The sequence below is a fragment of the Schistosoma mansoni genome, chromosome 4, assembly GCF_000237925.1.
Source record: "Schistosoma mansoni strain Puerto Rico chromosome 4, complete genome".
In the NCBI taxonomy this organism is placed as follows: domain Eukaryota; kingdom Metazoa; phylum Platyhelminthes; class Trematoda; order Strigeidida; family Schistosomatidae; genus Schistosoma; species Schistosoma mansoni.
In genome coordinates, this window is record NC_031498.1 from 6765841 (window position 1) to 6782771 (window position 16931).

General features: G+C 37.9%; 2 protein-coding genes across 2 annotated transcripts; one reads left to right on the top strand and one right to left on the bottom strand.

The window, feature by feature from the left end:
* Nucleotides 1-667: 667 nt before the first annotated feature.
* Nucleotides 668-1513, bottom strand: Smp_190760 (hypothetical protein; the record flags this gene model as incomplete). The annotated part of the gene is made up of 1 exon (XM_018796671.1): nt 668-1513. One exon carries the CDS (start codon nt 1511-1513, stop codon nt 668-670), a length of 846 nt encoding a protein of 281 aa, XP_018651790.1.
* A 7706-nt stretch (nt 1514-9219) lies between these two features.
* Smp_137130 (hypothetical protein) lies at nt 9220-12272 on the top strand (the record flags this gene model as incomplete). The annotated part of the gene is made up of 3 exons (XM_018796672.1): nt 9220-9332; nt 9603-10236; nt 11952-12272. The coding sequence occupies 3 exons, from the start codon at nt 9220-9222 to the stop codon at nt 12270-12272; spliced, it is 1068 nt and encodes a 355-aa protein (XP_018651791.1).
* Between the last annotated feature and the right edge of the window lie 4659 nt (nt 12273-16931).

Consider the following 16931-nt stretch of genomic DNA (forward strand, 5'->3'; position numbering starts at 1 on the left):
CAGTGAGACTGTGTACCACCTCGAGGTGTCTATTTGGGGTCATCTACAGGAAGCCCATTGCTGACATCGAGTATCACAATCCAATGCTGGAGGGATTAACCCGCTCTACTCGTCTCGGACTCAGTCATATTCTGAATGGCAAGCCCTCACGTGGAATCTTGAGGGCCAAAGGAGAAGAGGAAGACCAAAGAACACATTACGTCGACAAATGGAGATTGGAAATTCCGCGAGTATATCTTGGAATTTCGCTGTTGTTACTGGAGGAGTTTGAATCAGAGTGGGTTGGAGAATGCTGGTCGGCGGCCTACGAAGTTTCTTTTAGTGTTAATCGCCGTCTCTTGGTGTCAACTAGAAATTCGTATCTCTAGAAAGTCCATCCCCAGTATTGCCAGATCTAAGTCGGCTACCGTGAAAACCCAAGGGAATTGCCTCCTGAACCCCAAATCTAGGGTTAAGTTTTTCTGCCCAAATGTCGCAATTTTAGTTTTATTTGCAGCTTGAAGTGTAATTGATGATGTTTCTCGACTAATCTCAGTTTTATTTTGAGGGATGATGCTAAGAGCAGCGCCAGTATCCACCAAGAAATTCAAGCCAGAGTTTCTGTCTCTAACATAAAACAAGCGACTGTTTTGGCGCCCCTCCTCAGTCGTCGCGACCTGGGGAGGGGTTACTCGTTTCCCGCTGTCTTAGAATTATGCTTAGGCCAGGCGCATGGTTGCATGCACTTGGTTGAGTTGACACCAAACTTCCAGTGGTACCAACAAAACTGCCCAGGTTGTCTGGACATTTGTGACCTGTTTTGTGACTTGGATCGTGGTCGTTGTGGTGACCTGCTCCTGTTTCTATGACCCATTTGCATTCTGGTGACAGCCTCAGTGAGACTCTTAACACTCGCAATGAGTCCTTCTATGACGGGGTCTTTTGCTGATTCTACTTTTTGTGTGTGATTTATTGTGCCTGGTCCAGTTGGAGGACCTCTCTCCATTATTCTATCGGCTATACGCGCTAAATGAGATAATGAGGTTTCAGGATCTTGTGCATCCAAACAGTGTTGGACGTAGCATGGGAGAGCTTGTATCCATCCTTGTTTTAGGACTGCTTCACCCACCGTGTTATCACCCATTAACACTTGGAGGTGACGCAAAAACTGTGACGGCGACCGATCACCTAGTGTTTCACCTTGAAAAAGTCTTTGGATTCTTTGACTATCTGATAATGATAAACGGTTTATTATCTCTCGTCTTAAAATGGTGTATGGTTGTGGTAATGGTGGATCTAAAATCAAGTCACGGACTTCTTTGGCAACTGAAGGAGGAAGGATAGAACACAAGTCTCTATAGCGAATCCCTTCAGATTTGATATTGTGTCTTGTGAAATAATGCTCTAGTTGAGCAAACCACAACTCAGGATCACTACGATCAAATTCTGGAAGTCGGGATTTCGTAGTTATAACAGTGTCTATCACCACTGGTGACAAATCCTCCAGATTATGGGTTTCTATTGAGTCTGACATGAGGTATGTGACAAATATAGCAATAAAGTTAGCACGAAAAATGGTTACTATAACACGAATAACTTAAGATAATACGGAATTAAACTAGTTATATACTCAACTTAGTTTACGGATAATCCGGTCTACTTTTACGATTAAGTAAAAAAAAAAAGATTAATAACAGAAATGAGGTTAAATTGTGTTCAAAAAGGGCTCACCACTTTCGTGCCTATAGGTAACCCTCGTGCTATTGATAGAAGAAACCAGAGAAGTAGTGAATAGGTCTTTATTTCGATCTTCGCGCAGTCACAGTGGAGCGTGGGATTATCTGTTCAGACAAACAAAGGCTCTCAACATTCCATATAAGATAGTAGGGAATATAACGCTTACAAAAGGTAAGGAAGTGAATGAATACTTGAACAATACTGTTTTAGCATATGCTTGGTTGTTTGGGGTCAACTATTAACCAACCAACCTGAGCTGTTACACACTCAGCATCATTAGTAGATTGGACAATAGACCAAGAGTCCTCAATCGAAATGGCTTGGGACGTATTTCGAAATTTATACTTAAAAGTTACCGCCCCCCACGTCCTTTGGACTACACCTAGGGGGCCGAGAAATTCCCCACCACGGTTCATTATGTAGGTTCGCATCCTTCTCCGTAAAAGAAGGAAAGTGTTGGATAGATTTAGGTTACTGGGGACTGATGAGGCAAAATATCAGTATCAAAAAGCTCAGAATACCTGTGCCTCGACCCTCCGTAAGTCCAGAAAGCTGTAGGGAGAGAAAATTGTTAAGGAATCCATAGAATGCTCTAAACGCTCGTATTCGTATATAAACCAAAGGACAAAAAGAAGAAGAAATGTTCCTTCACTGTGGGGAGACAGTACTGCCTCATCACTAGTGGAGGACGACTTTTGCAAAGCTCAAGTATTCTCAAAATACTTTAGCAATGTATATACCATAGGACACACCCTTCTCTCCAGTCCATAAAAATCCCCGAAAACAAACACTGGACAGAGCGACCTTTAAAGGACTCGATGTCTTTGGTCTGCTAATGAAGCTTGACATAGGTAAATCCACTGGACCCGATGAACTGCATCCTAGGTTACTAAAGGAATTAGCTAACTTTGTTGCGAACCCTTTAAGTATACGTTTTAATCTATCCTTAACCCGGGGTCGTTCACCAAAAGACTGGAAGAACGCCATAGTAAGCCCTATCTTCAAAACAGGTACAAAACATAAGCCTGAGAATTACCGACCCATTAGCCTAACTAGTGTGGTTGTTAAAATCTTGGAAAGTATTATTCGGGATGATCTGTTTAAGTACCTCGATGAAAACGGATTTTCTGGGAGAAGCAGCATGATTTTAGAACAGGTTATTCTGGTCTCACTAACTTATTAGTCGCTCGTGAAAGCTGGTGCGCTCTTTAGGATCAAAAGTTACCTATAGACGTAGCTTACATCGATTTCAGCAAAGCTTTCGACAAAGTTCCGCATAACCGGCTGTTATATAAGCTAGGGAATGTCGGGATTGGAGGCAATCTATTGATGTGGATAAAAGACTTCCTAGTTGGGCGTCAACAAAGAGTATGAGTGAACTCCAAGTTGTCTAGCTGGGAAACTGTGCTTAGTGGAGTCCCCCAAGGTACAGTTTTGGGGCTAGTGTTATTCCTCTTGTATGTAAATGACCTCCCTCGTCTACTATCGTCATCATTCTTGCCATATGCTGACGATGTCAAGATATGGAGAGAGATACAAAGTAAGGGTGATAGCTCAGAACTCCAAAACGATCTGGAGAAATTATCTGAATGGTCCCAGACCTGGCAATTGCCGATAAATACTTCTAAGTGTATTGTGATGCATATTGGCCATCAAGGTACAGATACATACACGATGAATAACACTGAGCTACCTATTGTCCAGACACACAATGACTTAGGAGTCATCGTTAGCCAAGACTTAAAGACGACTGCACACTGCCGTGCAATGGCCGCCAAGGGTTCTAGAACTTTGTAGTCCATACGTAGGGCTTTTAGTCATCTCGACGCTAAAACGTTTCTGACTTTGTATACAGTGTTCGTGCGCCCTAAACTTGAGTATTGCATGCAGGCAGCTAGCCCCTGCCTAAAAAAAGACAGTGAGCTCTTGGAAAGTGTTTATAGAACAGCAACTAAGCTGATTCCCGGAATAGCGAAGCTCCAATATGGTACTAGACTGACTAAGCTAAACCTATTTCCGCTGTCATATCGAAGAATCAGAAGTGTCTTGATTACAATTTTCAAATTTCTTAGTGACAAATTTGCACCTGATATGCCCTCATTTTTCTTGTCTTCCAAAACAGAAAATTTACGAGGACACTCCAAAAAAGTTCACAAGCCCAGAACGAATCACTTGTCAATTGACTATCGACTTTCCCATCGAACTATCAACGAGTGGAATTAATCACATCAGCACGTGGTTGAGGCTCCATCCGTCGACTCTTTCAAAAGGAAGTTGGATCAGCTGAGAGACCATCATGGCCAGGACTAACACAGGCCATCAAGCCTACTGTCCTTTCCAAACTGGAACTGGCTTACAATAGTACTTAAAATGACGTATATCGGTGCATTAAAGCATGGATCTGATTAGTTATGAGGATGGATGGCGGAAAAAATGCAGTATACATCCGCATTTACAACTATCAGTTAAAACAGTATCGGATACTAAATAATAAACAAAGAATTGGGGCGGCAATTCAGAAGTTGCGCAACTGATTGTTGGTATGCAGATAGTTAAATGTCGTGAAGCAAGACAATTAAGATCAAGGGAACTGGTTTTTATTTCTGAAACGAAATTTAAAGGTGAGTGACTTTTGTCTTTTTCAGGCCAAATGGGGATTAGTGTTGTCAACGTTTAGTTCTCAGAATGATTTAAAGCGTTTTAGTAAACTAGGGTAAGCTACTGCGTGACCCTTAGAAGTTAATTATTACAACTAGCAATCTCGTAACAACAATTTGTTCTAACGTCTCTCGTTGCTTCACACTTATTCTGGCAATGGCACATTTTTCTTGTTCCTTATTGGTTCTTCAGTATACTTAAGGTTACCCAATGTTTTTCTTTAATCCTAGAAAAATAAAATAGCAATGCTTAACTCATATTTTCCATCAGAATAAGCGACGAAGAATTTACTTTTAGACGTTTGGGGTGAGGAAAGGATTTAACGTGAATCTTTTAGCCATAATTAGTCTCATCGTGATGTCATTTAGAGGTACTTCAAGAAATATATACAGGGAAACTGACAGTGAAAATTAGACAGCAAATAAACTTAAAGCCACCCGAGGGGTTTCATCACTTCTGCTTCAAAATATTCACGATTCATGTGAACGCGGCTTACTGGTCGAGAAATTGCTCCGAGATCACGCAATTATTTTAAGAATAGTCTGAGTTCATCTTAGCATCAATACTGTGTATGTCTAAACCCTGGATCGTTAAGGTACTCCATCATTAAAACATAGAGGTTTCAAGATAAATTAAAAACATAACTCACACATACATATAGCAATTATGAGTGACCATATATATCATCATCCTTTTCTTGTTACCATGATCATGTAAATTGTGTGATATTTGCGTCGACGAAAACAAACGCCTCAAATTGGTAGGTTCTTAAAGTAGTACAAGGAAGTTAAAGGGAAGCAAGAAAGAGGAGTAAAACAACGTCGGATGACAGTAAGCGAAAAGGACCAATAAAAAAATTATTTACTTTTTTAGTTTACAGGTATACTGTTTTATTTTATTTCTGCTGTTAAATGAAGAGTTCTTGCATGTTTGTTGTGTTTCGTTTCGTCCACCACATCACTGGGCCATCATAGACATGTATTCCACAATCAGGCTTATTATTTGTTTGTTTTCGTATGATAATGATACACCTTGATTATTATTTATTTGAACACATAAATGATACAAATAGGCACTAAGGTACACATGTATCGTATAATTAAGACGATAAGGTTGTGAAACAATGCATCACGTAGGAGTGAGTTTTATCAAAATAAATGAGTAGAAACAAGTGGATAAGAGTTGTGTAAACTGGGAGAAACAGTTCAACTAGAAAAATAGTCATATATTTCTTTCAGCTTGACAAGTTCTTGTTTTTGTTAAAAATACTGGTTCTATACAGTCACTGTATCAGAACACACATTTCCAAACTTCCGCATTACTAACATAATGTTGTCACAGAATGTTTGCAATCCCTCAGAGACAACGTTGGTGGAACGCAGAAAGTCGTCCAACGTATTCTACTCGGAGAGACTAGTTTCCACAAACATAGAGCGAAATTGTTCTCACTGACGCATTGTAAATACTAACTATCGCGTCTAGACTAATATCATGATAGCACCAAAGATCGTCCAGATTGGCACATGACCTCTTTGTCTTTCACCGTGTGTAGATTGTTCTAATCACACATTCAGATACACGAGCTCGAGTAATTCTAACTGCCCACTACCAAGAGTTATTGTTAGTTCAGGGTCCTGTCAGTATTGTAAAATCACTCTGTAATTAGAAGGTTCAAAGCACGTATCATGCCTACGGACACTGACTATCAACTGATTGAGTGCGAATTTCATGGCTTGGGTATCACTGCACAGTTAAGCAATATCATCCACATACTCAAGGTCGAAACGTCTTTCTCCAGGTACTAATACACAGCATCACTATTTAGATCCATCACAGCTGTTTCCAAAATTTCATCGATGTCAAAATGAATGAAAATTGTAATTGTCATTAGTGCTGAGGCAGCACTAATCGATTGAATCCCCATTAACAGTCGGTTATGTGCTGTTAGATTAGAAAGACCCATCAAAGTGAGAAGAAATCGACGTGAGAAACGATGCCTTTTTGTCATCTCCGCCTTTGCCCCGACAGATTGCAGCCCGGATGCAATCAAGGATGAACTCTACCTCCAATTAACTGTTCTTCTCCAGAAAGTGAGTTCGACAGATATTGCAGTACTGGCCGGAGACTTAAATGCACAGGTCGGGCGTCTAGGCACAGAAGAGAGTCGTTTAGGTGGCCGACGGGGACCTGTTGGTCTTAGGAAAGATAACGGTGATCGTTTACTGCAAATTTGCACAGATCACAACCTGTTTCTGGCTAGCACTAACTTCCGGCACAGCCATCGCCGATGTGCCACCTGGCGTCCTCCCTCTGCACCTCAAGCCTAGACTCTGATTGATCACACCGCGATCAGCTATCGCTATTGTGGTTGTGTACAAGACTGCCGCTCCTTTTGGAGTACCTATCTGAACTCTGATCATGCCCTGGTCTGCACAAATCTCACCTTATTTTTCAGTGGCAAACGAATTGATCGTTATCAACGGATTGATGTCAGTAAATTGGTTGCAACTTCTGTCATAAGTATCGAACCGAGCTAGCTACCATCCCACCGAAAATTATAGATGAGCATTGGTTGCAACTGCATGATGCCATGAAAATGGCGAGTAAAGCCACTTGCGGCTTCAAGAAACGTCCTGTTTATAAGCATTGGGTTTCTTCTGGCTCCTTACAACTCATCGAAGCACGTCGGTCTACTCCGGGTGACCGTAAGTTTAATCACAAACAAAGGCTGTTACGAAATGAAATTGGGCGAAGCTTGAGTAAGGACCGAGAAGCCTAGTGGTCGGAGCGTGCTAATGAGCTTGAAGCAACAGCTGCATCTGGTAACTGCCGGAAGCTCTTCCAACTCATCCAAGCCACTGGCAGCAAAAAGTCTGGTGTTAGTGAAACAATCTGTGAAGATGACGGGATGCCAATCACTAACATCCATCGACGTCTTGGACAATGAGCTGAATTCTTTGAAGGGCAGTTCAAATGGCCTGCTACTCCGGCAACATCGATCAGATTGTCCTGCCCTCCATAGCCAGTGACGACTGCTTCAGCAAATGGGGCGGAAGTCCGCAAGGAACTCCAACTCTTAAAACGCTACAAATCACCGGGCCCAGATGACTTACCTCAGGCTCTTTTTAAAGATGGTGGTGACTTTCTGACTAAGGAATTGACTGTGTTGTTTGCAAAGGTTTGGGAGCAAGAAAGTGTTCCAACATCATGGAATGAGTCGGTAGTCGTCCCTATCTTTAAAAAGGGTTCACGTTGTTCCTGTAATAACTATCGGGGGATAAGTCTACTTCCGATTGCGTCCAAATTATTGGCTTCTGTCGTATTTCGTAGGTTGTTTAAAACACGAGAACGATTGACTCGCGAGGAGCAGGCTGGTTTTCGTTCTGGTCAAGGATGCATTGATCATATCTTCACCCTCCGCCAAATGTTAGAACACCGTCATACTTATCACAGGCCAACAATCGTAGTGTTTCTTGATATCAGGGCTGCCTTCGATTCGTTAGACAGGACTGTTCTCTGAGATTGTCTATTGAAGAATGGTATGCCTGAGAAGTTTATTAACATCCTGAAAGCCCTATATACAAACACCTCAGACAGAGTGAGGGCATACAACCACCTTTCTCCACTGTTCCATCCAATCAGTGGGGTCAGACAGGGTTGCCCAATCTCACTACTCCTCTTCAACTTTTCCATCGATGAAACTCTGGAAACAGCTCTTATAGATGTAAGTAATGGTGGTGTAGATCTGTTGCCTGGAGAAAGACTTCTCAACCTTGAGTATGTGGATGATATTGTTTTACTATGCGACAATGCCCAAGCCATGCAATCCGCACTTAATCAGTTGGCAATCAGTGTCCATAGGCATAGTATGTGTTTTGCACCCTCGAGGTGCAAAGTACTCCTACAAGACTGGCAGGACTCTAATACTATTTTCACCCTGGATGGTGAGCAGATTGAAGCAGTTGAGAGGTTCGTGTATCTAGGTAGCTGCATAAGTGCTGGCGGTGGCGTGATTGATGAGAGTGATTCACGTATAGTGAAAGACAGAGCGTCTTATGTCATATAACGAAAATTGAAAAGTAACTATAATTATAATCATAAATTCTAAAGCCAAGACGTTCTCTGTCTATTCAAATTATTTTCGTAAAGTTGAATAATTAAAGTAATGAATAAATACAGGTGTATATCATTGATGTACAGAAGCCAGAGTTCATTTTACATCGGCTAGATTTTAGTCACTAGTGATACTGAACCCGACCACACATGGCTTTTCCTGTTTAACTCTTACTTGAATATGCCTTCTTGGTCGAATAATATGGTGATCATTTATTTTTATATTGTTTGTTTGAATGTTTCCATTGATGTTTAGGACTACAATTCATCAGTCTCTTATTGATAAATGTGCATCCTATGAGGATTGCTTTGATATTACCTTCAATCACGAGCATTATAGGCGGAGGTCAGAGTTGCTAGCAGTTGAGTCCAGGACGCGCGTTTCGTCCTACTTAGAACTGGTCAGCTGGATGTAACTGCATCCCACAGACTCGGACCCAGTATCGTTTGCTTCAAACTGCTAGCCATCATTATCTCTGTTTAAAATAATGTGGTGATCAGTTTAAAAGTGTCTAACACATGAGTCTGACTCTGCATTGATCATGACTGACTGAAATAAGTTTTTTTTCAAATTACTATTAGTTTCTCTAGTATTTTGTATTTAGTTTGTTTCATAACAACTATACATATATGTATTTCTTATCTTTTTTCATTTTATATTCTAGATTAAAACTACTCTTAATTAACAAAAATTGAAAAGTAACAATAATAATAATTCAAATTCTATAATAAATGTCTTCCAAACAAATTTTAATAAAAAAATCTAAAGAAATCATTGAAGCATCCAAACTTAAATGTCATGAAGCTGAAACCACTGATTCTTTATGGATTGAACAAATTCAAATGTATATTGATACTTGTATATATATTAAAAATACTTTAAATAATCAACAATTAATGAATGATAATCAATTTATTTCAGCATATATTTTTATAATTTTAGGCGGTATTCTTGGTAATTCTTATACTACTTGTAAATTACATAGTAACAATCAATTGATTACACTTATTCAAGATATTTTTAATATATATTTAATAAAATTTAATGTAAAAACAATTAGACAATTATTATTAATTAAAGTTAATCCACTATCAAAATTTGATACTTCACCTAGTTTAGCTTCGGAAATTTTAAAAGTATCACTTGTTTATTTAGCAAAAAAATGTGACAAATCAACTAATGGTAATGATGATGATGAAGATTATTCATTAACTCATTATCCATTAATACGTGATACAATTGTATGGTTAACTATGGAACTTGATTATCCTGAAATTTCTGAACATGAATTTATATCTATTTTACAACCATTTGGTTTAAGATTAACAGAAGATTATCGTCCATCTATACAATTAGCTGGTCTTAATGTATTATATAATTTAGCAAATAAAGCTAAAATTGCTGATTGGCGTCAAAGTAATCGAGCTGAAGCAGTTATTTCACAATTATTAAATCATAGAATTGCTTGTAGTTCAAACTCATCAGAAATATTACTTCATAAACTTTATTCAACTTTACTTGTTTTAACTAATTTATTGAGTAATACAAATTCAGCTAATTGGTATGAAAAAATTGCTGAAAGACTCTTATTTGATCTTTTAATGGAAACACGATATAAACGTCAATTAGTGCTACTTAAACATTTGTTAAAATTAATTGATATTTTAAAAGCATCTTTCTCATTATTTACCCGACAATTTATAAAAGTTACTTCAAGTATTTTACTTGGTCCACGGAAGATAACACGTGTAAGTTTTTTTGGAATGTTTAGTTATTAAATTCCTCTTTTAATGCTTCATCGATTTGTCAATATTTCATTAGGTCATATTGTCTTGAATTTTTTTTGCCCCCAAATGCCCTGGTACGGCCGAGAGTGGGGAGAGTCTGCTCTCCCTCTCGAAATGCTCTCATATGGCCACGCGAATATATAGCCTCTGCCAGGGAAGTCCTACTCACTGCCTTCTCGTGGCGGGGGTGTTGTTCACAAAAGTGAGAGGACGAAAAGCGAATGTCCGGCGCTTTAACCGGGTTGGTGGATGTGGAGAATCCACCTAGGGGAGTTGGAAAACCCTGATTCCAAACCAATGGTGCACATGGGCTCCAGGATCCTGAAGGAACGAATGGCGTATGAACCAACTGTTGGTCACCGGCTACCATGGGACTGCATCTCCTTACGATGCTCCACTGCCTTGTGGACTAGACCTTTAGATCAAAGGCTCCGGGTGTGGCCCCCTAAGAAAACCACCTGCTTCAGTCTGGGCACCTGGGCAGTATCACAGCCCTCACACAAATCAAATGAGATTTGTGAGGCGCATATTTATCTGGTGCTTCCTTGTACCAATATTTATGTGTTTAAATAAATAAATAATACATTGGGTACAACAAGGCACCAAATATATGTGCACCACACGTCATTCGATTTGTATGGGGCTAAAATACTGCCCGGGCACCCAAACCGAAGCAGGTGGTTTTCTTAGGAGGCCACTCGCCGACCCTTTGATTTAGAGGTCTAATCCACAAAACAGTGGGGCAACATTAGGAGATATATTCTCATGGTAGCCGGTGACCAACAATAGGTTCATACGCCATCTGTTTCCTTGGGATCCTGGAGCCCATGTGCACCATTGGTTTGAAACCAGGGTTTTCTAACTCCCCTAGGTGGACCCTCCGTATCCACCACTCTGGTTAAAGCGCTTGACATTCGCTTTTCGTCTTTTCAATTTCGTAAGCAACACCCCTGCCACGAGAAGTCAGTCAGAGTAGGACTTCCCTGATAGTGGTTGTATACGCGTAGCCGTGTGGAAGCAATTTGGGAGGAAGAGCAGACTCTCCCCAACCCTAACGTACCAAGACATTCGGAGGGGTACTGTTCTGAATTACTTGTATTATACAAGATTTAAATGGAATTCTTATAATTAGTTCGCTATTTCTTTCCATTTTTGTTTGAATATGAAATGGTATTGTTATAACTTCACTAGTAACAGGATCGGAAATATCTCTCAGTATAACATGTCTGTAGTTATGCTAATTTCAACTGTCAAGAAAACAGAAACAGCGTTAGAGACCAGAAGTTCTTTGTAGGATCAAATTAGTGCGCTTTACTTCAGCAAAGTAACGATGGAAAATTTAATCAAAGTGAAAAAATCAGAAGTCGTAGCTCAATAATATGAATTCATTTGTTCAGCAGATTCTTTTCTGCTTGTAACTAAAATTAACGATGTCGGTTTTTGTACTCGTACTCACTTTGAGACATAAACATATTGGACTACATCCACTTGCCAGGTGAGAAGTATGCATTAATGAGTAGTTTTAGACTGTAATCTAGTGTTTCCTGGTTTTCGATACTTTTTAGTCTAATAAAAACTAGATTTAAGTATTACTTGGAAATAGGATAATGATTTTTCGTATTATTTGTTTGTTAGAAAATAACTATGCTTTTATTTACCTTTTCATATTTATCTAGAATGGTAAATCTGTCACTGCTAATGAGTCAAACGAATATGACACCGTATATGTGCTTATGTTACAATGCGTCAATGAATTTGTAAAATCATGTTGGCCACTAATTTCTCCTACGTTGTTACCAGATATTATTCCTCCACTGATTGCATTTATCGATCTGTTATCTTGGGATAATAAAATTGAAATTGAAGAGGATGAGACATGTTCTCTCTTGAAAAGCTTATTTGAATCTCTTATAATATTAGAGCCACGTCTTTTAAATGATGTTCTACAGCCTTTGTGTGATACAATTCCTCATCTAAAGTTGTATCTTCCTTCTTAAACAAATATTTTATGTACAGTACGCTTATATATATATATATATATATATATATATATATATATATATATATATATATATATATATATATATATATAAACTAGTATAATTGTTTTGTTTATTTATTCAAATATAAAAAATGGGTACGACTGACATCTAAGAAATCCCACTCACAAAAATAAACAACTTTCACCCTTGGTACTACAACGATTTAAAAGCACTGACTTGATGTCTAAGGGATTATACTTCTACTCATTGGGTCACAGAATTAAACCCTGTTCCATGAGCAGTCATCTAGTATCTCCAGGGCTAACAAAAGTTACGGTTCAAAGATGAGTATACGAGCTTATGTTTGATTATTGTTTTAGAAAACTAACTGTATTCATAGAGTGCATTCACTATTAAAATTTTATAAACTACTAGGTGACTTCCATGTGATTTGTTGTCAATTGGCTATTCGCTAACTGATAGACATTTACTGTGTGCGTCATTTTGTGAAGTGTTTATATAGGTGGTAAAATACGATTTCATTATTCATGATGATATAGCGGTGATCACTCGTATATTTTCATAACTTAATTGTTAGCGTGACCATCGTCCCCAAAGTACGCTTGATTATAATTTATGTAACTTATCTATCAACTTTATATACTTGACTTCAAGGCACACTTTTTGTGAGGGTTAGTGGTATTACCCAGTCACCCAGACCTAAGTAAACGAACCAAAGTTCAAACAAAAGAACTATTGGCTAAGACCCAAGTGCTTTAGGCATTAAGCTATACTAACAGGATTATTTGGAAATGACATTCATTGTAGTTAGCTCATATCAGAAGTTCCATGTATGATATATATTCTTCGTTTTACCAGTTATGTTCTGTTATAGACCTCACTCATGGCCTCAGGAGACTCTACAATTCAAAAATGAGACGAGGAGTAGTTACCTCTAGGAACAAAGCTGTGGTGAAATTGCATAGAGGTATTGTTAGTGGATGGCACTACGTGAAATCACTCATATGACAGTTCTCCGTAAGCTCTGATCCGACCAACAGTATTCAAGCAAAAGGCCTTGAGTAGATCATTGTATATTTATACATGTAGTCACTAGTTATGTTTGATTTATCTATTGTGTTGTGCAGTGTTCGAGTTTGGTTTTGATACCCAACTTGCCTACACATTAATCCAACCGGCTACTCCGGTGAAAAGACTGAGTGAGGAGAAAGTTTACTAACTAAACGTAGTCAGCATGTGCGTATGCTTATATGTATCCTTTAGAAAGTCAAACCACTAATAGTGTATTTCTCATTCCTTAGAAGTCCAAGCCATTTCACGTGAAATTATTTGGCGTATTTCGGATTAGGCCTATGCATGAATGTTTACTCATAAACCTATTTAGTAGTATTTTGGGTAAGAAACCAAGTATAGATTGCTCATGTACCAGTTTACTGGATTATTGATACTATGTCGCAGTTCAAACTGGTGATCTGTGTGTTACAAGTCAAATTCCTAGACCGAAGAGGCACATCGATAAATGTGTTAAGGGGAAATTATAGAAACGATCAAGCTGAGTAAATTTTTTAATCGGTTTCTTCTACAAATCCGAATAAAACCAAAAGAACAGTCGAGGCAGAATAGTATAAATTCACCTTATATCGCAGTTTATCTTCAGCTGCTTACAACCCTATTTTAAAAGTAAAACACGGGATGTAATAGACACTGGTGACGGAAAGAAATGGGTCAACAACGATTGTCACTATTAACTATATGTACGTATATCCACTTATGAATAGGGCTATGTAAGGTCATTGAAGATAGAATTAGCAAAGACAGGAAGGATGTGAAGCAGTATTTGTTTAGAGTTCGGGAAGTGATAAGATGAGGTGTGTAATTATTGTAGATTTTAAGCGGTTACAAAAGTTTTAAATCATTTGAATATAGACAAGGAGAATAAAGCGACCAGGTGATGATCATCTAGGATTTGGAATTGGCAAGATATACTGGGTAATCATTATAGAAGATATGAAGAATTTGCATAAATTTCGGAAATTAGGTCAGTAGATGAGATAACTTTATTGAAAGTGAAATAATAGTTCGCTTCGGAAAAATTGCAAATAAATAATTTTAGTTAATAACTAACGTAGTAAACTCAAGTTAGTAAAATGCTTTTACCAAATATAGATACCTAGATATACTTAATGTTTGACAGCAATTAATATTGAATCCATCATCTTCGACTCCGTATTACCGGGATTCATCGACAGAACCAATTATAATTTCGTTGATGTAAGCACATCATCTGGACATTGGCTTACACTGACTGCATTAGCAAATATAAAAACTGTAGTCGTGCTATGTTTACTTCCATTAAATCATTAGTTACGATCTCCAGACCAATCAAATTTCCACAAGTCACTTTGTTGAGCAACCATTTATTAATATAACTAGTGGGTATTTGAATTTTCACTGAAGCCAAGTTATTCGGGGTATCAGTTTCAAAGAGCATTAAATGGTGACTCGAGTTAGACGATGAGATCTTTAAATCATCTACTCATTGGCTCAAATTCATCGAACTTTTTGAGCCTAAGACAGTTCATCCGTGAATTAGTAGGCACGCCAACAATTGAAGCAATGTTAACCAATTACCCAGTTTAAAGGCATAAAATGTATAAGAAAGAACTTTATAATATACATGTATCCAAAATATCAATACCCGGGAAGTGATCCGAATACATAATAAACACAGCTTACAACTTGAGTAGACTACAGAAGTAAATAGGATATAACCTTGGTTTATAATTACTACTAGGTTTTACAGATAACAGTATCATTTCACACTACTTAGAAGTAAACAAAGAACAGTAGTTGAGGTGGAATGATAAGTATTTGTCTATGTTTCAACCTGAATATTTGAATAATTTTCTGTCCATACTAAAATTATAGTAATGATTGACAGAAGACCTCAATCAATACGCTGTTGGCAGGACTGTGTACATGAAGTCCCAATATGAGCATGAAATTCGATTCATCTGATCCGTGTAAACTATTTTACCAGTTACTATAGTATTTTATGCTTCATATTAATTTTAATCACGGATAATTTCCGGAAAGATTATAAATTATTTTCCCAGTACAAGTCTGAAGAGCCTTGAACGGTAGTCTTTTGATAATCGGCGAATAACTTCAAATCTACTCGTTTGTTGAGTGGAAGTTGTTTTCTTGTGTGATTGATTATTATACTACTGGTACTGAGTATCAGTAGCTAAAATGAGTCATTAAAAATGTAAGCTCCAGCTTTCCGCTAATGTATATACAACTTTATGTAACCACTTAAAAATTCCCTGAAGTTGCAAAAATCAGGATTTCTTTCCTGACCTTCCTAGTCTGTGGAGTTGCTGTGACCTTTCCATCCACTGCTTGTTCAGAAAAAGTTCCCGATATCATGATGCTGACTCGGAAGTCGAAGCTATATCATCCTACACAACCCTTTCAAAAACATATTTCTTTGTGTTTGCAAAATGTCCAGGCTATTTATTTATGTCAGTGACTAAATTATCCCTTTTCAAACTGACTTAACTAATTGTAAAGGACGTTGTACATTGATAACATGAACTAATACAGACTAAATGAAATTCTGATGATAATAATCTTTACCCAGAATTTGTTTAACTTTAATATAAAAATTTCAAGGTTTCATATTTCAAAAAACTACACAGTTAAGTTGATTCATTAATTTGTTTAAACTATCTCTCAATCAAATCAGTTTTTCTTTTTAAAAAAAATTAGAAATTCAAACCATGGATCATACTGAAATAATCTGATAAACATTTGTTTAATTAAAGGTTAGATGGAGAAAATCGTGGAATGAATCAGAATTTAAACAACGATTAAAAACTTTATTATTTGGATATGTCTATAATCGTAAAAAGTAAGTTATTTCAATGTGTACTCAGTAACTGAACATATACGTTGATTTATAGGCTTTAATATATATATATATATATCAATTTCAATAGTTGAGATCATGAGTCAATTGAAGTTAGACCACCATCGAAAACCTGGAAGCACTGGACGACCGTTTCGTCCTATTGTAGGACTCCCCAGCAGTGCGCATCCACGATCTCGCCTCTCGAGATCCGAACTCAGGACCTACCAGTCTCGCACCAGAGCACTTAACCGATAGACCACTGAGCCGGCTTCCGATGGTGTTTATGTCTAACTTCAACCAATCCACGAAGTTGAGCGACCGTTCACCAATTGTCTTCGGTGAGTTGATATCTCACAACAGACATGGTTTGAACTCCACTGATCACTGCTTCTCACTAGAACTCCAGGATGTACCTCTTGAAGTCAGTCACTATTGAGTATATGATTATTATTATCAGAAAGGGTTTTGTGGAGATTTCAGTATTTTCATAGTTGGAAGCATGAGTCAATTGAAGCTAGATCACCAGGGAAAACCTGGAAGCAATGGATGGCCGTTTCGTCCTATTGTGGGACTCTTCCACAAAACCCCTTCTGATAAATAATTTAAATTTTAAATTGAATATTATCCTTTATTTTGCGTTCTTGGATTTCATTCTTTTCTACCGACTTTAGTTTTATTCTTTTTTTCTTCTAGTATGCTCTTATCATAATTTCTATTATTTACTTTCACTTACTTTTACG